Below are 23,345 nucleotides of genomic sequence, written 5' to 3'. Positions count from 1 at the left end.
ATCCGCAAATATATAACAAAACATCAAAAGCAAAACAGTAATCCAAAATATATACATTACTGGGATATTAGGCTAGTTTTCTAAATATTGCCATAGAGCTTCCTCGAATATGACTCTAATAATTTTTTCGAAGCAGTCTCACCTTTATTGTGAGATCAAGGCTACATTCCTACTAAAAATTGTCATATTCTCCAAATCCACTCTGTGAGAAAGGTTGCAAGAGCTGCTAGATTCTGCTATGCCACCCCTACTTTATATGAAAAATATTAATTAATCCCATTTCAACCTATTGTTATTTTGTACACAATGTATCAGATCCCTGTTCAGAGGCCCAGAGGGCAAGCAGGAGCTACTGGGCCCAACTGTAGGGGGTTAAAGCCTTTTACTTCATGTTGTTATTGCTGCCATCCTAAGCTCCTCTCTCTCAAGAGCTATCCTTCCCCTCTCCAGCTTTCTTTCCTTTTACTCCTGTTTCTCTTGTCACTCTTTCCGTATCACCTCCTTTTCTCTCTGTTTCTGTTCCCTCTCTCGTAGTTTCTTTTCCCGGGTCCATTCCTCCTGTCATTCTTGCCTCCTCTCATCTTGTTCCCGCTAGTCTTACCTTCTCACTCTTGAACTCTCTGGCCTTCACCTCTTATTCAGCCTTTTCTGTAGTCAACTTCAAGCTTGGGGTCTCTGCCAGACTCAACCTACCCAAGGAATTCACGCCTGGAATTGGTGACAGTGGTACCCTAGAAATTCAAGGTGATGTATACACCAGAGGTATTCTAAAAACTAAAGGTGGTGAGGGTCTTGGTAAATCTCTAGAAAATGCATCAGGGGTCCCACTTTGTGCATGTCTGGAATTGATCTGTCCTGAGGGGGTGCTAGAGCCTGAATACACAGCATTCTCTTCCTGGGTTCATCACATCATTACCTTCCCAGAGTCCACTACAGCCCGTTCCCTTTCACCTAGTGTCTCAAACTGATCCCTAATGAAATAAGCAAGGACCTCTCTGTCCCTACTCCTGAGAACCCTCCCTACATACATTCTTCATCTGATCTGTTGACATGGTGTTGAGGTCAATTCCCAACCCTGTGTTCTCCGTTGTCTATGTGTGCTGACTTGTGTGTAAAAACTGGCCTTTTGGACTTACTATACTGCTGGCGTAAATTGGAAATGGTCAATGCCACACCTGTATCCAAGTGTTAGGCGCCCCAACGCTTGCTGCCAATTGCCAGAAGTGGTTATTCCCCATTCACTGTTGGTGACATTCATGTTAGTGCCCGCTAGCAGTCTGACTGTCAGGAGTCCTACTTCGACTCTTTTAGAAAAGTAAAAAGTGCAGAAGCACTATCTGGCAGACAAGTTCCCCCTGGGCCCTCTGGCCTGTAGTTCCATCTCACCTGAACTAGCAATGATTGTCCAACCGCTGTCTCAAAGAGCGTCTCTCTCATGGGTGCGGCTGCTTCCTCGGGTGAGTATCACACACGCAGCTCTGCAGAGCCTCGGCTGTGTGTTCTCGGTGCTCGTCCAATGCAACAGTAAGTCTCTTTTGGTCTTTCTATAGGATGGTGGAGTGGGTGCCTCTCCTTATGACGATAGCATCCACTGGACTGCACTCTTTGTCTTCCTCCAGTGGTACCCTCTGGCATTGGGTATGACCATACCTGCTCTTCACTCGGGCGATGGCCCGATCGACAAAGCATCAGGTTCCTCTTCGGGGTGGGCCCTTTCGGCATCCGGGGTCGCCGACTGATACTGCACACCGGTGACTGCCTGATCGGCACAGAAATCTTCACGGAGGGCTCTCTGGCATAAAGGGTCATCGACTTACACCTGCAACAGCCTGATGGGTGCAGCAAAACACACTGCTCAATTCACAGTGGCCCTCCTCTCACATAAAGGGGGGTCACTGATGTAAGCCTGCACACAGGGAACAACCTGATCGGTGTAGCATCCATCTCCCCACTCCTTGCTACAGGGATCTACTCTCCCGGATCCCCTTGTGTACCTCACTCCCTCCAGCTCTTCTCTTCCCCATAGGGCTCACAGCAAGCAGGCAGACACTGTTGCTCCAGGGGCAGGTGGTCTTCAATGTCCCCTTACTCAGTTGGGAGACTGGCAGGCCTTCGCCTCCAGCCCTGGTCACTGGCAGAAGTCTTATAGAGCTTCCCCTCCTCACACCCTTGTTGCTTAACAGTTGACAGATATTTGGGGCCTTGTGTTCCACTTTGTATAGTCCATTTCCAGACGCCAAATGTGAATAGGGTGTGAGTTGTTAAAGTTTTTGTTGGGGATCTGCTCCCTTTTGAATTTGCACTCTTCTCTGCCCTGCCCTTCCTCCAGAAACATTGTGTCACAGTAGGAGCGATTCCAAATCTGATAGCCCCACAACACAACCACAGTGATTTTTTTTTTTTTTAATCAAAAGCCAAACCCTACTCTTTATGATTCTCGTTCAGCCTTGCTGAGATTTGCCCCTTACAGTGATCGCTCTCTAAACAAAAGAGCTGTGCTGGAGAGCCTGACTCTCCTGCCACCAGTGTGCGTCCCACCCAGCTGACAGGAATGCAGCAATTCATTAATCTGTCGGGAGGGGGCCTACCTCTCCCTCCTCATGCTCCTCCAGTCAACCCTGGGACTCCCAAAATGGAATCCAGAATCTTCCATGTATTCTAACATTCACTGGCACACATAAAGCCAGCACACTCCTACAACACATACTGCACAGCACTACATACTAATATGGTGTAGGCCGAGGGTGAGTTAAGCACACAGCAGCAGAAGTTTATTTGACTGAGCCTGTAAGTCTCACTCCAGTGACACAGGCAAACCGCCTTTTTACCTCTACTATTCACTGCACAGTATGCTGCCCCCACAGCGCTCATTTTACTAATGCTTTTCAAAGGCATTGCCTTTACCACTATGAGGGTAGAACTGAGGGGACCCCTCCCAGTCCAGCAAGACTGCAGTCTGTAAGACAGGTCTATGCCATGGTGCACACACATAATCCATGTTCGCCCATGATAACAAAAAATCAGCACCCAGGGTTCCAAACTTCACTGCAGCGGGGGCAGCCAGGACAGGGGTACAAGTCTGTCACCATGCAAGGGACCTTTCCGTCCCAAAGCCATACCACCTTATTTTGGATGCCAGCCATCTGCAAATCAGTCCTGACCCTTCTCCAATGGGAACATTCCAGCCCGAACTGCCAGGCCAGGTCCTCCCAGAGCCTGATCACAGGCAACCAAGGACAAGTTGAACCCTAGTTAGTGTTCATCAGCCAGGTATAGCTTTGTTCTAGTGACACAGTTTGCATTGGACCCATGTCTGGGCATACCCATCTCACTTTGGGTGACAAACTAAAGTGTACAAAAAAGTGATGGATCAAATGCTTAAATTAATCTTAGTCTCTGGTTATTACTTAGGCTGCATTCCAGTCCAACGTTTTTTGCACACCAAGGTTCCTCAGTTTGGACCCAGTCATATGCAAATCAGTCCGTACCCTGCTCCAATGGGAACACTCCAACCGGAACTGCCAGGCTGGCCTTTCTAGTCTGGGACAAACTCAAAACATCCAAGAAAAACTGCTGCACCCTTGAAAGAGCTTGGCGCCTCGACCAGACTACAGAAAACATGACTGCCCTCAAGAGCGCCACCCACACACACCACCAGCTGATCCGCACCACCAAAAGGACAACTTTCAAAAAGCGACTAGACAACAACATCCACAACAGCAAGGAACTCTTCAGCATCATCAAAGAGCTCTCCAACCCCAGCGCCGGAAACAACAACATCACACCCTCGCAAGACCTCTGCGACTCACTCGCCTCCTTCTTCCACTGCAAGATCACTGACATTCACAACAGCTTCGGCGCACCAACCACGCACCCCACCACCGAACCAACGCCCCCCACCACCAACCTCTGCGCCTGGACCCCGGTCAGCACCGAAGACCTCACCCGCACGATGAACACCATCCACTTCGGATCCCCAACCGACCCCTGCCCCCACCACGACTTCAACAAGGCCGACTCCATCATCGCTCCCCAACTCCGGGACATCATCAACATCTCCTTCAACTACGCCACCTTCCCGGAAAGCTGGAAGCATGCCGAGCTCAGCGCCCTCCTTAAGAAACCGACAGCGGACCCCACCGACCTCAAGAACTTCCGCCCCATCTCGCTCCTCCCCTTTCCTGCAAAAGTCATCGAGAAGACCGTCCACAGACAACTCTCCGCCTTCCTCGAGACCAACGGATCCCTCGACCCCTCACAGTCCAGTTTCCGAGCCAACCACAGCACTGAGACCGCCCTCATCGCAGCTACCTACGACAATGGGGAAACAGCTGCTCTCATCATCCTGGACCTCTCTGCAGCGTTCGATACGGTCTGCCACCGCACCCTAATACAGCGCCTCGGCAACATCAGAATCCAAGAGAAGGCACTGGAGTGGACCATCTCATTTCTCGCAGGAAGAACCCAGAGAGTCCGCCTCCCCCAGTTCAGATCCATGGCCACCGAAGTCATCTGCGGCGTACCACAAGGATCCTCACTCAGCCCCACCCTCTTCAACGTCTACATGAGCCCCCTCGCAGCCATCGCACGCCAACACAACCTTAACATCATCTCCTACGCCGACGACACCCAGCTGATCCTCTCCCTCACCAACGATCCCGCCACCGCCCGAGCCAACCTGCACCAAGGAATGAAAGACGTCGCCGAATGGATGAAGAACAGCCGTCTGAAACTGAACTCCGACAAGACGGAAGTCCTCATCCTGGGATCATCCCCCTCCGCCTGGTACGACTCCTGGTGGCCCTCAGCCCTGGGCACCACCCCCAAGCCAACGGACCATGCACGTAACCTGGGCTTCATCCTGGACTCCTCCCTCTCGATGACCAGACAAGTCAACGCCGCCTCGTCATCCTGCTTCAACACCTTGCGCATGCTCCGTAAGATCTTCTGATGGATCCCCACCGAAACCAGGAAAACGGTCACCCAGGCACTCGTTACCAGCCGACTGGACTACGAGAACATCCTCTACGCAGGAACCACGGGCAAACTACAGAAAAGACTCCAACGCATACAGAACGCCTCCGCACGACTCATTCTGGACATCCCCCGCCACAACCACATCTCCGCCCACCTGAGAGACCTGCACTGCTTCCCGTCAGCAAGAGGATCACGTTCAGACTCCTCGCCCACGCTCACAAGGCTCTCCACAACCTGGGTCCCAATTACCTCAACAACCGCCTCACTTTCCACGCGCCCACCCGCCAGCTGCGATCGACCAGCCTCGCCCTCGCCACAGTACCACGCATACGCAGAGCCACCGCCGAGGGAAGATCCTTCTCCTACCTGGCGGCCAAGACATGGAACTCCCTCCCCATCCACCTACGGATGACCCACGACCACCTCTCCTTCAGGAAGCAACTCAAGACCTGGCTTTTCGAGCAGTAACGGACCCCTCCCTCCCAGCGCCTTGAGACGCCCCGGGTGAGTAGCGTGCTTTACAAATTGTCTGATTGATTGATTGATGGTCACATTGCTTACATTTTTTATAAAGCATTTTTATTAAATTTCAACTGTAAAGAAACAAAGCGGTTCGTACAGTTGCATCAACAATACCATGCTGCCAACATTATCCTGCCTGTCTATATAATTCTGTTTAAAATATACTGCTAGTGTCTGTATGCATTCACTGCTTTTTGTCCGAGCGGTCTCAGGAAGTGGCTTTGGGGTACATTTTGTCATCCCCCCTTTACGCTGCCTTGCAGGGTTCCTCAGGGTTCTTCCCGGAGCCCAACGCTCTTTAACCTATACGTCACCCCTCTTGCCAGTCTAGGAAGAAGCTATGGTTTTGCCCTTGTGTCGTACGCGGACGGTACTCCGATCATGGTCCCGGTGACAAGTTCTGCTAGCCAGATAGCTACCAGGCTTTGCGACTGTATGGGCCACATTGCAAATCGGATGTCAGACAATTGTCTGAAACTAAATTCATCAAAGACTGAAATTTTGCTGCTGAGAAACAATCCATCATTTTGGAAAAACAGCTAGTGGGCGGGTTCAATTGGGCTCCTTACCCACTCTAGTGCCTAAAGCCAAAAATCTATGTGTCATCTTTGACACAAAGCTGTCCTTTGAGGTTCAAATCCACTCAGCCACTTCTGCATGGTTCTTTATCTTGAAAATGTTGAGGAAAATCCTTCCGGTAATACCTATGGATCTAAAGAAGACGGTGGTATCAGTGCTGATTTCTTCACAACTGGACTACTGTAATAGCCTCTTTTCCAGTGCTCCGCGGCGTAGCATCAACAAACTCTAAATGGCTCAGAATGCAGCAGCAACAGTACTGTTGGGCGTTTTTAAAATTTATTCAGTCTCTACAGCTTTAGTTCGACTCCACAGGCTATCAGATAAGGGGATCCAATTTAAACCATTATGTATCGCCTATAAATCTCTTTTTTTTTTTGGTAGACCTTTATTGTACATTACACATTTACACAGCGGTGTGCCTACAACCCACTTATAGGGCCGGCCGCAATCAGAGCACCACAGAATAGGCAGGGCAAACAATACACCTTGTCAGTTCAAACGCATATGCAGTGTATGCTAAGCCCATGAAGGCACCACAAATGTTCCAGTAACATTGTCCAAGGTACACTATCAATTCCGGCCGTATAGCCCTTATGTGATCTCGGTCTTTTTCCATGTTTTGTAGAACCAAAGTTAACCAACAACCAACCCCAACACCCTCCCAACCCTCTCTATCCTGGTCCTAACGAAGACACCAAATCAAGTAAGTGTGTGGATCATATGTCGGCCGGTTCAATAGGGTACAGAAAGTATATGAACGAGTTGGGCATTATCCCACAGTTTCTGTTACAACACCCACATTAGTACGGAGCAACAAAGGCCAGCAAAGTCCCAACATTTCGCAGGGCAAGGGCGAGAGCCCCAGAGGGTATCACTAGCCATACATCCCACATAGCAGGGACGTCCCACACAGAATGTGGCCGCATTCAAGCAGACTCCTGGACCCCCCCCGGCAACTTAACTAGCTCACTCCTTTCGCTATCAGAATCGTCCAGTGACAGCACATAGAGCGTAAACGGCTCCCACACATCCCTCGGGCGAGATTTCTCTGGCAGCCCCTCATAATAGCAGTGCAGTTGGTCTCTACAGTAGGCCATGTCATTCAGCCACAGCTGTATATTAGGCGCCCTTCTCCCCCCCCCATCCAACCGCGACCCTCCTCTTAGCCAACTGCAAAGCCAGGACCACAAGCCGTCTCGATTGGGCTGGCACCCCAGAAGCAATGCCCAAGAGGCAGAGACGCACATCCAGTTTTACCTCGCTGGAGATCATAACAGTCAGTCTTTCAGTCACCTCCTTCCAAAAGTCATACACACGCGGACAACCCCAGGCCAGGTGTATAAAATCGGCATCGTCAGCACCACATCGAACACATTGGGCACTAGCCCGGAGCCCATATCTGACCAGCTGGGCCGGCGTGTAATACCATTGGTGCAGAAATTTAAAGTGCAGAAGGCGAAAGTTGCCGTTAATCACACATCCCCCAGTCATGTTACAGCATTCTTCCCATTCATCATCGCTCAGAGGTTCTGGTAGGCTCTTATCCCAGCGTGCCCTGGCCAAGACCGCCCCTCCTCCCTCATCCTCCTGCGCAGCCTTATAAAGTTTAGAGAGTAATTTAGTTCTATCTTTGGCTGTGTAGAGCAGCTGTAATGCCCCAAGCGTCAATGGCTCTGCCGGATATGATGGAAACAAATCTCGTACTGCTGCCCTTAGTCGTGCATAAACAAAGGTAGTCATAGTTGCGTTAGTGGAGCATGCTGTCATGTCTTGTAAAGAAAGAAAGGATGCCCCCGGGAAGAGATCCCCCATGGTCTGAACTCCAGCTTCCCTCAAAACCTGCAATCCCCCGGTTTCACTGGTCACTGAAATATCTGAGTGGTACAATAGTGGCATAGCCGGAGCATATAACGGCAATCTGGCAGCCCGTCTACCAAGGTCCTCCCAGGCGGATGCCGTGCGTCGCACAGTATCGATCTCCCCTTTCTCAAATATCGAATGTTTGTTAGTTATCATCGCCCTTAGCGGATACGGCAAGACTGCACTAGCCTCAAGCGCCACATGTGGTGTATACGGCGGAGCATGTATCCAATAACTAGCAAATTGAGCTTGCGCGCATAGATAATAAAGCTTCATGTCCGGTAAGGCGAACCCACCCAGTGCATGCAGCTTGATCATGACATCCCAAGTCACACGCGGTTTCTTGCCGGCCCAGGTGAGCGAGATCAGAAGAGACTTCAGTCGTGCGAAAAAGTGCGACTTCAACGGTACAGGGATATTTACAAATAGATAAAGAAATTTCGGCAGAACTACCATTTTAATTAAAGAAGTTCGATCAGCGAGCGTCAGAGGGAGCCGAGTCCATCTCGCCACCTGATCCTCCAACTTAGAGATGGCGACCCCATAGTTAGCCCTTATGACCTCCTGGCAGTCCCTATGCACCCAGATGCCCAGATAGCGAACCGACTCCGTCGCCCACTCCAGAGGGAATTCCAGCGGTATCTGGCTAGTCGCATCCGTGAGTGGGAGTATTACCGATTTGTCCCAGTTGATAGTCAACCCGGAGTGCCGACCAAACTTAATGAATTCGCGGAGTATATTTTCAAGATGAAGCACCGGGTCTCTTACATACAGGACCATGTCGTCCGCATACATCGACACAGCCAGAGATCTGAGGGGGAACTTCAACGCTGCTTCCGCATATCTCTGCCGCAGAATACAGGCCAAAGGTTCCATCATGATGGCAAATAGGAGCGGCGATAGTGGACATCCCTGCCTTGTCCCCCTCTGGATCGGGAATGAAGAGGAGACATGCCCGTTGACCCTGACTCTCGCAGTTGGCGCAGTGTACAATAGAGCGATAAGGGAAGTGAAGAAAAAAGGCACCCCCATCCGGTGCAGGACAGTTATCATATATTTCCATGCCACCGAATCAAAGGCCTTAGCCGCGTCAAGCATGACTGCAGCTGCAGGAAGGTCTGGCTTAAGCAGGTGTAATACTGCGAAAAGGGCCCGCAGATTATGCGTCGTGGACCTGAGAGGGATGAAACCTGATTGGTCCGGTAGGACCATGACTGGCAGGAGGAGACGCAGTCTCGTAGCTAATACTTTGGCAATGATTTTGACATCCGTATTCATAAGTGAGAGGGGATGATAGGAATCGCATTTATCTGGCGGTTTCCCAGGTTTAGGCAGCGCCACCAAGAGTGCCTCTCTCATGGTCGCTGGGAGTCGTCCGCGCTCAAACGCTTCTTCCAAGACCTGCGCCAGCTGTGGAATTAGTATATCCGCGTATTTTTTATAAAATTCGGAGGGCAGGCCATCCGTGCCGGCCGCCTTCCCATTCGGAAGTGCCGCAATAGCGTCCCTGAACTCAGCTTCCGTAATATGGTGCATTAGGAATTTTTGCTGACCTCTGGAGAGCCACACCAAGGCAACACCCTCTAGGTAGCGGTTCACTTCCTCCTCGTCAGCCGTGTCCCTTCGCTCATAGAGTTGCGCATAATGCTTCGAGAAGCAAGCTAAGATGCCTTCAGTGTTAGTCACCACTTCCCCCTGATCCGTGATCTCTTGCACCGTGCAGTGACGTGCCCACGGCTCCCTGATGCGATCCGCCAGTCCCTTTCCTGGCCTGCCCCCTTCTCCATAGTATCTAGCAGTAGCGTGTTTAGCCAAGAATTTCACCTCTTGCTCCGCCAACTCATTGTACTCAGTGACCTTCAATCTGATGTCTGCAAGTGTCGTGCCCTCCGCACCCTCTTCCAACCGTCGCTCGAGGGATAGCAACTCCCTTTCCAGCCTGGACATGGAGTCCCTGATGGACGTGAGCACCCCTGATCGTAAACCTATACATGCACCTCTCACCGTCACCTTAAAGGCCTCCCACACCGTACTTATATCTTCAACAGATCCCACGTTGTTAACAAAGAACTCCTCCACGATCTGCCCCAGGCGCTCAGAAGGCACTTGGTCGGTCAGTATCCCGGGAGAGAGTCTCCAAGTGAAAAGGGCCGGAGCATGTGATGGAATCCGCAATACCAGTGTAGCAGGTGCATGATCTGAGATAGTGCGAGGCAAATGAGTAGCTTCCACCACCCAACCACTCACATCCCTAGTCGCCAGCCAGAAGTCCAGTCTCGACCATGTATCGTGTGCTGAAGTGTAGCAAGTACCCACTCGCGCAGTTGGATTACGTAGTCTCCACACATCCAGCAATTGCAGCCCAGCCATACCCTCGCACACCGCTTCCACCGCTCTCTTGTGCACAGCAGGTCTGTCATGTTTCTTGTCCAGCTCTGAATCCAGCGTGACATTCCAATCCCCCCGTATAAGATAGCTGACGGAGCAAGCAAATAAAGTTTGTTCCAGAGCATAACATAGAAATCAGGATCATCAATATTTGGACCATACACATTGAGCAAAGTAATCAGCGTACCACATAATTTGCCCTGTACAATAATAAACCTTCCTTCCTGGTCTATTTCCTCATGTACCACTTCAAAGGGTATATTTCTCTTGATCAAAATCATCACCCCCCGAGCATAGGAAGAGTACTTAGTGGCCAATCGCACCCCCGCTCATTGTCTGCCCACCATTTCAGCCGCCCTGCCCTGAAGGTGTGTTTCCTGAAGGAACACCACTTGTGCGCCATGTCGATTCAAAAATGCAAGCATTTGCCTTGTCTTTTGCGGTCTATTAAGACCCCGTACATTCCAAGTTATGCATGTGACCTTACCCCCCCTGTCCATATCTCCCGTTCTGTAAGCCTCCCAAAAGCCAATAGAGCAGCCCCCCTGCCCACCCCGGAGATCTCACCTCTGCACCCCGTAAACCATAAGCAACAGGAATATCTTCAGTGAAAAAGCCGACTCCCAACCAGTGGAGTCGAGCGTACATTACCAGCATCTCAGACCCCTCATCCCAGACCAGGAAAGAAAACAATCCCCCAACAGCCCTCAAATCCCCGTCCCCCATCCCGCCACCCACTTCAGCGCACCCAATTTGCCAAAGCTATCCCGTAGCCCAACTCCGCACAACCCTCAACAATTCAACCAACAGTGTGTGGGGGTCTCCCATATCGGGGGCGTAGAGGCACACTTCTCCCGCCAAGAAGTGACGGGAGCGTGGACCACTCTAAATAAGAACACCTCCAACCTTACAACCCTGATCTCGTAATCAAAACACCTAGTAGTGAGCCAATCATTTGTAGTACATTGCCAGGAGAGCCCCGGATGTGTCCACACCCAGTAGCGCTATAGACGTAGCCAAGAGCACGGGCAGCCCCAGTACGAGCCCCCCCCGTGTCCACCGCCCGGCCAAGCTTTCAATCATGTGCATTGGGGACAGAGCCAGCAAATCGTAAGGCAACAGCAGATATAAAAATGCCACCCGCCAGCTCCTCCCTCCTTCCGCAATGTCCATGTTCTCGCTCTTAAACACTTCAGGCCTCAGTGGACCACTCAACTTTGTTAAGAAAAAAGCAGATGAAAGGCCGCAGGGGAGAACTCAGCACGGTGCCCCGCAGCAGCGCCCTAGTCGTAGTCAATCAGTCCAAAAACAGCTCACGCGGCCTCATCCTGCCCCTCATCCTCAGCCACATGTCTCCCGTCCGGCTCTTTGGCGCGTTTTTTCAATTTTTTGGCGTAGTCCATTGCTGCCTTGGAGGAAGAGAAGATCTTATTATCCGACGGTGGCCCTATCCTCAGGCGCGCAGGATACAACATGGCGTACGCAACATCATTAGTCCTCAGCAGTTGTTTCACCGGTGCAAATTCTTTACGGGCTGTTTGCACCGCCATGGTGAAGTCGGGGTAGAACTCAAGCCTGTTGCCCTGATATTCAATGGTGCCCTTCTCCCTGGCGAGCCGAAGAATAGTGTCTCTGTCCCTATAGTTCAGAATTCTGGCTTCTATCGGCCGCGGCGGTGCCCCAGGTGGTGGACGTTTGGCCAGTGAGCGATGGGCGCGCTCCACTATGAAGACTCTAGACAGCTGATCCGCTCCAAATATGTCAATGAGCATCCTTTCCATATAGTCCTCCATGCGTCCTACGTTCGTGGATTCCGGCAGGCCCGTGACCCTTACGTTGTTCCTTCTGGACCTCCCTTCCAACTCCTCGTTCTTCGCCTGTATGACCGCCAGCACCCTCTCCATGCTGAATACTTTAGACGAGACGGTGGCCAGCCCGTCCTCCGTGGCAGACACCCTCTGCTCCACTTCCCCCATTCGCTCGTTTTGGCGGTCAAATTGCGTCGCCATTTGATCGAGACGGTGATTGACTGACTCCTTGGTGCCCTCGATGGATTGTAGGGTTTTTTGCATGGCTACTAACGTGGATTCCAGATTCGGGGCGCCCCCCACGGCCCCCCCCTGGTCAGTGTCCGCCGGAGCCTGGGAGGACATGAGTGCAGTCTTTTTTGCCTCAAACGTGATTTTCGGCTGGTTCCTCTCCGGTCGGCCCATGGTGGCAGATCACTCAGCACAGCCAAATACACAAATTAGCAGATCCAACGTGCCAGTCTAGAGCAGCCGAGTGGGTCTGTTGCAATTACCAGGCGGGCTTCGCAGTCTCAGCCCACTGCAGTGTACCTGTCCGCAGTTCAGTCAAGGTCTCCGCTCTGGACAGGAATCAGCACCCCCAATCGATCCTAGATGGTCTCAACGCTTCCCCCCCCAATGCTGCGAGTCACAGCACACCAATCAGGGTCCGGCAGCTTTAAGTCCGCAGTGTGAGACAGCAATGTGGCGGGCTCCCCATAGACGTTTATGCATCCAACATGGCCATGGAAGGCAGCAGTGCAGTGGTGGCCAAACTAGCGCCCAGTCGTTGTCCAGGGTGCGAGCGCTGCAATCAGTGGCAGCCCCGCTCCGCTTTATCACTCCGCCGGCCCCCTCTCCCTGCCCCCACCAGAATCGGCTCACGCGGCGCGGCCTCGGCAGGCCCGGCGCCACCTCCGCAGCCCCGGGCTTGTGTTGCGCCCCGCCCCACTCACCAACTCCGGCGGGGCCGGGTCCAGGCCGCTCTCTGCTCCGGCGTCTCTCCGGGGATGACTCCGCCTCCTCCTCGATTCCGCCGGTCCCAGCCCCCGTCTCCGCAGGGCGGCAGCTTCAGGATCCAGCGGGTGCCCAAGTCAGCCAGCAGCGGTAATCCGGTTCCACGAGGCGCGAGCGTTGCAGGCGGCAGGCTCCCGGCTCGAAGCGTTCCGTCCCCAAGTGCGCTCAGGACAGCCTCGGACTCCGGACAAAAGGTATGCAGCAGGCCCCCGATGTCAGCGGGGCCCCCCCAGCTCAATTACAGGGTGCAGGTTGCGAAGAAAGCAGGATTAATGGACGAATATTATGTGGTCCCGACAGAGCCTCACGCAAGTGCGGCCATCTTGTCCGGCGCCCTCTAGCGCCCCCTCCTATAAATCTCTTAATACAATGGGGCCAACACTGCTGACGAAATTTCTTAACAATCCTGCCAGAGCCCTCAGATCTGCCGAACTGGGAAACTTAATTGTTCCTAGAGTCAGCAGGGTGAGATGGGCTGGTAAGAGCTTCACGGCTACAACAGCTAGCCTGTGTGAACTCATTGCCTACCACGTTGAAAAAATAACCCAGCTTCTTTAAATTTCGGAAGGACCTTAAAACGTGGTTGTTTTCGGTTTAATTGTTTACTTCTCTGTTCGCACTGATTGGATCTAAGGCAGCGCCTAGACAACCCAGCGTATTTGTCGTGTTTTATACATTTCTCATCATCACCATTATCCTGTTCTTTTACTGCCTTATAAAATGCCACACCTTACATAAACCACATTTTAATAAACAGCTGAGAGATGGTGTACAAGTCTCTTATGACAAAGTTGTAGCGTTCCCATCTGGTTGTTGCCGTTCTAATATATTTCCTAATGCCTTTGTAGCACAGGAGGGCCACATTCCCCACACTGCCCCAGGAACACCAGAAGGTCAATAATCATATATTTTTCTATTAGTGGCCATGCCCACAGATGGGGAAATATAGGATTATTGACTTTCTGGTATCTCCAGGGCTTGAAACGCCAACAACCAGATGGGAGCACTACAACTTTCTCATGATAGGAGACTTGTATGCAGCAAAGAAACTGAAAACATTGGGAAATGTTGCAGACAAATAGAACGTACCAGCAAGTTATTCCTGGCATATGGCAGCCTCATAGATGCAATGAATAAAAAAGGGGGATCCTGCAACAACAGAAACCGAGACACATTGCAATCTATAGGCGATAATGACTATAAGAAACATCAAGAAAGCAATCACACAAATATACAATGACCTTCCTAATAACTTGCATGGAAATCTTGCCAGTTCGAGAAAGATATATGAATGAGCCATAGGGGTCAATATTTCAGCAACAGAGACTGGCAGATCACACTGAATGTTTCAATAAAGGCCTTGTTCAAATGACAACTGCTTTATTTAATGCACATGGCATACTGCACCCTTATGGGATTAATACCAAGTTATCCAACAATTAGCCCTCATTGTCCTAGATGTGCCAAATGGCTGATTTCTATCACTGGACATGGTCATGCCTTGACCATGTCACAGACTAGATTCTGAAACACAATTACCAACAAACTGAAGTGCAGGACTAGATACTTTGCAGACATGTCTCTTATGTTTGTTTGTTCGTCCAAAGGAGAGTGTCAACAAATTCTTTGACCTATCTTTATAATAAGCGAAAAGGGAAATTGCTAAGTCATGAAAGTCCCCAGTAGGTCCCAATGTAGTGAAATGGGCCAAGTTAGTAACATACTGGGTGGAGATAGAATTAGAAATCAGGAACATGGAAAATCATAATGCTAAGGGCGAAAGTGAACAAACTCTGGGATGGGAGGAGGCATAAATATAATTTCAGGAGTGGGCTGACATTAACAATACTGAAGAACATTGAGGAACTTTGGACAGGGCGTCGTGTAAGTTCTCTTAAGCTGGAGTGTTGTACGTACGTTGTATCACAGTATTTTTTAATAGGTTTGATCCTGCCCACACTTGGGTCCTGTGATGTCAGGACCACACAGTAACAATCAGTGGTTGCCATTGTATTAGAATGGTAAGGGTGCCATGTTGGCTTCTATGATGTCCTTAGTGTCGTTGTCAATTTGGATAATTAGATATTTGAATGAATGTGGTTCCTACCTTAACCATGGGAGTGCTTGGATCCCCATTATCTGACAATCTAATGGAAAACACACATGTCTTATCCCCGTTGGTTTTACTGCCAGATACTCATCCAATATTGTAATTGCGTGATTGAGACATTGTGCTGCATCCCTGAGATAGATCAAAACATTATCAGATAATAATGCTATAATATGATACATCCCAACTATGATGATACCTAACTGACTGTTCTCCCTACAAAACTGAGTTGCGGGAGGCTCCATTATCAGAGCTAACAGGAGATACACAAGACAACCCTGTGTCTTACCTCTTTGGATCTAGATGGGGTCTGATGTGGTGTTACCGGTTTTCAGTCTGGTGAGTGGGTCAGTGTATAATATCTTGACCCATTTAATCATAGTGCTGTCAATTGCCATTTTCTTCAAGACTGCAGTCAAGTTTCCCAAGTGGACTTATAGAAAGCATTTCAAAGACCTGCTGAAATCACTACCAGTTTTGTGCTCCCCTCTGTGATGCAGCCTATGATGTGTAGAAATCATCTGTCGGGTGGTGTAATTTGACTTGGCATAATCTGCTCTGGTCTGGGTGGACCAATCCTGGTAACACTCTTACGAGGCCTGTGGCTATAATTGTCTTAAGGATTTTGAAATCGATGTTAACATCCATAATAGCCTGTATGCTCCTGCATCCCTGAAATCTATCCCAGGCTTTGGGAGAGGTAATAGTAATGCTTTCCTCATTGTACTCAGTAATTCCCCTGTTGTGTATGCCATATCGTAGAGCATCAACAGTTTTGGGCCAGTTTACTAATAATTGTATTATAAAACTTGGTTGGCTGCCCATCTGTTCCAGTGCCCTTGCCAGCCGCTTATTGGAAAACTGCAGCCATCACTTTCTGTAATTTGTTCGTGCCATTGATGTCCTCATACATCTGGTAGAGTATGTGTGCTATGTGAAAGGCAACCCCTTCTGTCCTGCCTAATAATCCAAGCTATACTCTTGCCCGCCTTGTCTCTGTTATTCTGTTGTTGTGTCTCCAGGCCATATGAGTTTCATAATCATGACATTTTAATTGTTCGATTAACTTTTGCATGGTGTTCTTTCTTGTGCGTGAGATCTTTTACTGACCTCAGATGACACTGGCTGATCCATTACTCCCAGTCAGCTTTCAACAGCTCTAAGGTGCAAAAGATCTGTCTGATCTGTAGGTGTTCCTAATTATGATCCCCTCAACACTACCTTAATGGCCTCCCACTTGCACCTAAAGCTGTACCTTCATTCTTTGGAAATACCTTTCTAACTGACTAGTTTGGATTGCCGCTATGTTGCAGCCCTAAGTTGTATGAAAAAGCTTCAGATGGTGGTCGAACAAGTTCTTCTAACATATTTGACACTTGTTACCTGAGTGAGCACTTCCACACTACAGTATATCTTATCTAGCCTAACATGCACGTTTTTTTATCTGAATTTATGGGCATTTTCTTGCAGTACATTGTTACTGTCATGCTTTCAAAATACAAAGTGTATTTCCGCCTTTTAATTTCTTCAACTTAATTCAGTTGTTACTCAATTCATTACCATTCCCCCTACACAAGTCGCTTAATTGCAGCCAGTTGCCTCTGACAGCATATGCACACTTCCTTTATTTCATCTGGTATTCTCATATGAAGCCCGTCCATAGCTAGGAAGGTCTTGCCCTACTTCTTCCCACTATTCTCTTTAGGCCATTGCCCCTCCTTCCCTGTCTGGTCTAGTCTAACATGCAAATTGTGCATAGGGAAGTTAAAGGAATACTCTGTGGCATTGGTGTGGGCATTGTGTCGTGTATCCGCCACTGCCAATTGAGCCATCCATGCTGTAACAACTTTGGATACCTTTATTGTCTCAGCCCCTAATGTGTCTCTTGTATTATGGCTATATCCACACCCCCCTTTTTAAGTATGTGTGAAGGTATGCATTTTTGAGATCTTATTCACTTCTCTGATATTCCAAGTCAGTACCCTACATTTGTTCAGGCTGCTATGTGAGGAGTACTGTTCCATGGGCATTATGTAGTATGATTAACCTATTGTGGTTGGAACCCACTGCGACAGGCGCATCCTTTGTGCCCCTCACCCACACGCTTTCCGCAAACTCATCGGTAGCCGTCCACCTCTTTGCACCTTGAGTGCTGTCATTACTATCTTGTAAACTTTGTTAAACTGAGCTCTTAACCGAATAAAACGTCACCCATCTAAAACCATTGTTCAATAGCTAATTTCTGGAGAAATGTCTGTAGTTAGCCTAATAAGGCCGTATGCTATGTTCCAACAGTGAGTCACTGGTGACCCACATTTTAACATCCTCCATATTATTTCTTCACATTGTATGCCTTTGTAGACACCCAGTTTATAGTTAATCAGATCACTTGATACATATATCTGCTAGAAATGAAGGGTTTACCAGTAGCAGGGTGTAAATGAGACGTATATAATTTTGCTACGTTGTTTGCCTCCATAGGGGTCAACAGTGGCCATTCAGATTTCACTTTCCAAAGAATCCGTCTCTGAGCCAGTCGGGTCGTCCATTTTTGCTTCCTTGGAGTCACTTTGCCATCGCTGCTGTAACACTGGCCTCCCTCTCACATTGAACCTGTTGTAGTGTGGATCATATCTTTTTGGTCTTACCACTCTTCCGTCCTTGTTACCTCAGAGAGAGTGTCTTACAAGTTCTCTGTTAGTTTTTTTATACAATCAGTTGCATCCGTAGCATCCTCCAAAAAACAGGGTCTCATTGTCTCATGAGTCTAGCTGGAAGTAACAGAGTGCACTTTATCTCCACTTCCTTCAGGTGCCTCTTCATGTCCAGAAAACACAGTCTTTGACGTTAAACCGCTAGGGTATATTCTGGGAACAACATAACTTTTGCATTGTGCTATGTCTTCTGTACTCGCTGCAGTATCATTAGATTGTTGTTATTATTTTGACGTTCTAGTTGAAAAGATGCATTACAGCAGTCATTGTGATGCCCCCGGAGAAGAGGTCTAACCTGGGCTCTGTGTGCTCATCCCACCACAAAAAAGTCTAAGACCTGAGGTGCCACTTCTTTTCTAGTTGTCCAAGAAAGTCACTATATTTATGCCCTCCTTCTGCTCAGGTAAACCCATCACTCTAATGTTATTGTTGCAGGATCTCCCTTTCAGGTCCTCTGCCCTCTCCTAAAATGTGATTCTAATTGTTAATTTTTCCAATTTGCAGTGAGGTTGCATCATCTCCGGAATTAGCTCGCTGAGTCGCATTCTGTATGTCTTTTTTACCCTGTCTTCAAGCTTCTACTGGTTGTATCTGAGTAGGCCCGAATCTATGGCAACCAAGTTGATTTTCTGCTCCAGCGTTTCCCTAGTGTGAGATATCACTACCAGTATTTTTTCCAGTTTGACCTGTCTCCGACTCATCTGATGCAAATATCTCTGTTCTTTGTTCTATTTTCCCGTTTGCAGCAAGTTTGCTATGGCAAGGATGCATGCTATCTAGTCTTTCTGAAGCTCTTGCTGCTTTTAATCTTCCCAATCTGCAAATACAGGTTAGCTAACTAATATTTGTAATGCTGTTGATCATTGCTCCAAAGCTGAAATAGCTTCAGCCTTCTGACACAGGCCACATTTCACAAGAGATACCAGTCAACCCAAAAAAGAAATATACAACAGAATTCTGCTGTAGTTTTCCTAGGGATATGCATAGGATGACATTCATGCGGCTGACAATAAAAAAAGTGCCTTGTTGGTCCTGAGTTCATCGTTAATAATCCCCCAATCGACAAACTCAGTGCTTCCTTCTACATGCCCTCCAACACACACCCCACAATCACTCGGCGTCCATGCACTAGAAACCCCCAATGAGTCTGGAGTGCTGGGGACTCAGTTTGGCCATTTACAGTGGCGCCTTTAGTTAAATCAGGATCTTCAAGTCCAAGTGCTCCCAGGTCAGGGAGAAGCCCCAAAGAGTGGTGGAACTGGTGGGGGGAAAAAGATTGACTGTTGTTTACTCAGTTCGCTAGCAGGGCAGGACCATTATCCTCAAATACTACCCCATTTTAAGGAGCTGCTCAAGAAGGGCAGTAACAGAATGACCTTGCCCATCCTCTGGTCACTGTCCGTCGCCGACTGGTACTCTGCTTTAGACAGTCCATCCAAACTCCTGCTTCAGAGTGGGGTGCACTTGCACGGGAGAGAGTCTTGCACCACCTAGGGCACTGGCTCCACTGAAGCCTCCTTTATCATCTGGCAGGAGTCATGGGCGTGTCTCGTTATTCGGCCCAGTTGCCACTGTTTCTTTCCAGCGGCCTCCGCTCTCAACTTGGGTTTCGAACCTCGCAACGCCCAGTTGTCGCCTGGCTGTTTGGATGTTTTCCAGGCCCAGTTCTGGCTGCTCTCAGTCTAGATTATAGCCCTGGCGGGTCTTGGATTCCAGCCCCATGCAGATCAGTCTGGGTGGCCCGGGGTAGAGGTGCTTGCCGTGGCCAGGGGTGTCATCCAGACACAAACACCATGCAGATGCTGGGAGTGCAGGGTCAGATGGGCAGCCCTTCTGTTTGCTTTGTCTGATATACTGCTGGGGATTGCTCTGAGCGTAGGCATGTCTGCAGTCTTTGGCTTCCATGTGAACAGTAAGGCATTTAGCTGTGAACTGCAGGTGCTGCTGTATAGATCAAGGTAATTTTTCAAGAGCTTCAAAAATATGCAAAAGATTTTATTTATTAGATATTTTCCCCAACTTTATTGAATTCCACATCAGATCATTACAGAAACTAGCCGAATCACTCATCTGCACCAATCCATTCTTATTGTCTCTGACTCAAACAACAAAGAGTAGAAGTACCCAGGTATGTTGTAAATAACATATTTTTGTTCTTCAAGCTCAAGATAAAGCCAGATGTAGGATGCATTTATACCCTGCGCCCTTTTATTCTGCACCAAAGGCAGTGACTATGTTTCAAAGTGTGGATAGAGTGTTGAATGTTTGCAACAGATCTAATGTGAAGACAAATTGACATTGTATATATTTCATTGTTAAAGATAAAATAAGAAGGTAATTACTGCCTGGAATTACCTGGTCAAATACAGCCTATGCAGATGAATTTAGTTATGTTACCGTTATAATTCTGTTTCGCAAGCTAAAATCGCAAATCATCCGTCTAAATGTATTGTTGCAGGCGCTATTTTGATGTTCCAGGCACATCCTAGTGTTGCAAATGGCGATATACTCAAGGTAAAATAATCATAAATGCAAAGAACAGTATCACCTTGCACCATCCTATATAAAAATGTGTGTTCTGTAATGCTATACTTTTGTTGAAAATTGGCGTTATTCAGCCTTCCATCCCGTCTTTTCAAGGCAGTCAGTTTTTCTACTCAACACACGCCTGGACCCTTCTGAGTGCTGTGGTAGAGAGAGCATCTGGCGAGAACTTCTTGGATTATATGTTAAAAATGTTCCACGAGATGGGCATGTGCAACACTCTTCAGGATGAGCACGAACCAGTGATCTACAATCGAGCAAGGTAAATGGGAAGGGGGAAGGAATAGGGTTGCGTGAATAAGTTGATGCATCATCTTTAAAAGAACACATGGCTTTTATTTGACTTTTCACACTGTTGTATGTGTTAGTTGTGGCTGACTAGTACAGATTTAACAGTTTTTATTTATGCTCGATAGGGCTGGTAACAAATCTTCAGCTCATCAGAGGACAAGGCATACACTTGGTGCTGATAAGTGTTTGCCTAAATTACGAATGCACAAATTCTTTATAAAACAGCTTGACTAGAGAAGAGCAAAAAATGTAAGGTGGACCATATAATTAGGGAAATCACCAATGACCTCCCACTAGGAGGCAGTTTTGCGTTCTGGGTTCCGGTTCCGGTTCCGGGCTTATCACGATTGGAACCGGTGATTGCCCTAATTATATGGTCCACCTTACATTTGTGTGACTATTTGAATATTTCTATCTGGACTTACCTTGGTTCGGTCTATTCTCACTTACGTGAAGCGTACTTCGCTCTCATATTAATTAGAGTGGACTGGATTTACCAACTTTCTTGCTGATTTCATCCATCACTGACGCTCTGATGTTATATGTTAGGAGTGCTTTACTGATACCCTGAAGAAGTCTATTTGTTTGGACAAAACGCTTCGGCTGTTCATTTCAACTTGGTCGGTTTTAATTTTATGAATAAACTAAGAATTTGTAGAAACATCTCTGGACACGGATCTGATAATTTGATGTGTGATTGCTTGCCTTTTAGTGGTGCACCTTTTGCTTTTGCTAGAACTTCTTCTAAGCACTTTGTAACATTCCAGTTTCTTCTGCTCTAGTTTCCTGATTTGTTTTGGGCGCACGGTGTGAGCTCTACACTTGCCTCTAATGGTCACCCTGATTGCCTTTTACTGGCTAAACTAAGGCCTGTCTCAGGCACCGTTCAGCAAAAATTGTTTATTTTCAGATATTTACATGTTCTTCAGCACTAAGGGCCACCTCCATCACAACATGGGTGTGGTCTGAAAAATTGACAGATCCTGTCTCAGAGGAATCGTGAGAGTTGAAGTAGAAAGAACAATCTTTCACCCTAAATGGATCTCTTGACAATCATCACAGAAGGACAATTCCTGATGTGGCTGGTCAGACTCTGTCAAAGCCACCTTTGACCAGTATCAGTTCAATCAAGACCTGCCCAATGAAGGGTTAATGGTCATATTGTGGTCGGCTGTTAAACCTACCTCTCCCTACTCAAAGTTGATATTGTAGCAGTGTTGCAGTAGTGTCCTTTCACCCACCAGTCGCTACATAAACCATCAGCACTTGGGGGTGAAACCCATAGAGCAAACATTTGAAGGATCAAAGGCCAATTGAATTGCGTATTTAGCGGGAAGTTAGAAAGTGTTTACGGTGGCTGTTGCCTAACCATGCCCCCAAGTTCCTGCTAGTTCAGTTAAAATAGTTACATAGGACAAACATGGCCAGAGGCTCAAAGAAAGGTCATACCCTGGTACTGCGAACCTAGGACATGCTTTTTCTGCCCATGCACCTCATTTTGGGGTTGCATGGTTCTGAATTCTTGATCACAAACCACTGAATAATGAGGCATAAGTTGTGAAGCTTATTCTGTCTGCGGACCCCCTTACCTTGACACCTACAATGCCAACCATGGTCAGTAGTACTAGGACCAATATCGCTTACCCCAGCTGCCATTGAAGGAGTCAAAGAACCACAGACACTGCAACACTTTTTTTATATCAATCATGGGGTACCCCTGTTTAGTGCCCCCCCAAAACCCACTTAGGTGTGGGTTAGTGTGTGCTCCCCATAAGTGACTTTTGGAATTTTAAATGGCATCTACAAAATACATTTTCCGCTTGCGTCAAGCCAATCAGAGCACCCTGTTCTATGGTTCCTAGTTTGGAATCTGCGATCTGAAACTGAGATTGGAGAAATGGCTTTCTTGTCCATTCAGATTACTTTATTATTTTGAGGGGATTACCCAGCATCCATGGATCGGATCTACAAATCCTTTGTGAATAAAACGGTGAAGATATTAAAGAGTGAAAACCTTTTAAAGCCACAAGTTTTTTAAAAATACCAGATCTAAAAAATTTTTTTTTTTTAAACGGAACAGATTTACTTACACTGAACCAATGAAAGAAAGCTTTCTGAGTAAAGTTCTGTTTTGGAGCCAAGTTTGGTGTAAATGCTTTCAGTTATTTCAGCTGAAGGCACAATCAAAATTTCCTACAGGAGCTAAATGGGGAAACACTTCTGTTTTCAGCCCCTCAACACTTGAATCTTTTTTTCTTCTAAATGGATCTGTATGAAAATTGGCATGCTGGGCCTTCGATTACCACACCTAATGATTTCCAAATTTGGTGCATAACTGTCCTTTGGCGGTCAACATTTATAGGCAAAGTAAAATGTCTTTTCAATGGCAAGTGTAGCTGAATTGTAACTACATAGTAGTGACTGATGCTATGTAAATGATATGTAGCCAAAAGGAAAAAATGATGGAATGTTGAACAATGCAAACATTCACCCCCAGTCACAAGGATCTGGGTTGAATCCATTGTTCTTTAGCTCACCAGGCCTTCCCAGTTT

General features: G+C 48.0%; 1 protein-coding gene across 1 annotated transcript in view; it reads left to right on the top strand.

The window, feature by feature from the left end:
- The window catches only part of LACTB (lactamase beta), a 184,986-nt gene that overhangs the window by 57,580 nt on the left and 104,061 nt on the right, over positions 1 to 23,345 (top strand). Inside the window, exon 6 of the mRNA XM_086959447.1 lies at positions 20,598 to 20,763. Coding sequence (XP_086815573.1) covers positions 20,598 to 20,763 — 166 coding nt within the window. The remainder of the gene's footprint in view (positions 1 to 20,597; positions 20,764 to 23,345) is intronic.

The sequence above is a fragment of the Lissotriton vulgaris genome, chromosome 2_2 (assembly GCF_964263255.1).
Source record: "Lissotriton vulgaris chromosome 2_2, aLisVul1.2, whole genome shotgun sequence".
Lineage (NCBI taxonomy): Eukaryota > Metazoa > Chordata > Amphibia > Caudata > Salamandridae > Lissotriton > Lissotriton vulgaris.
The sequence above is the reverse complement of the archived record's forward strand: the minus strand, read 5'-3'. Positions and strand labels throughout refer to the sequence as shown.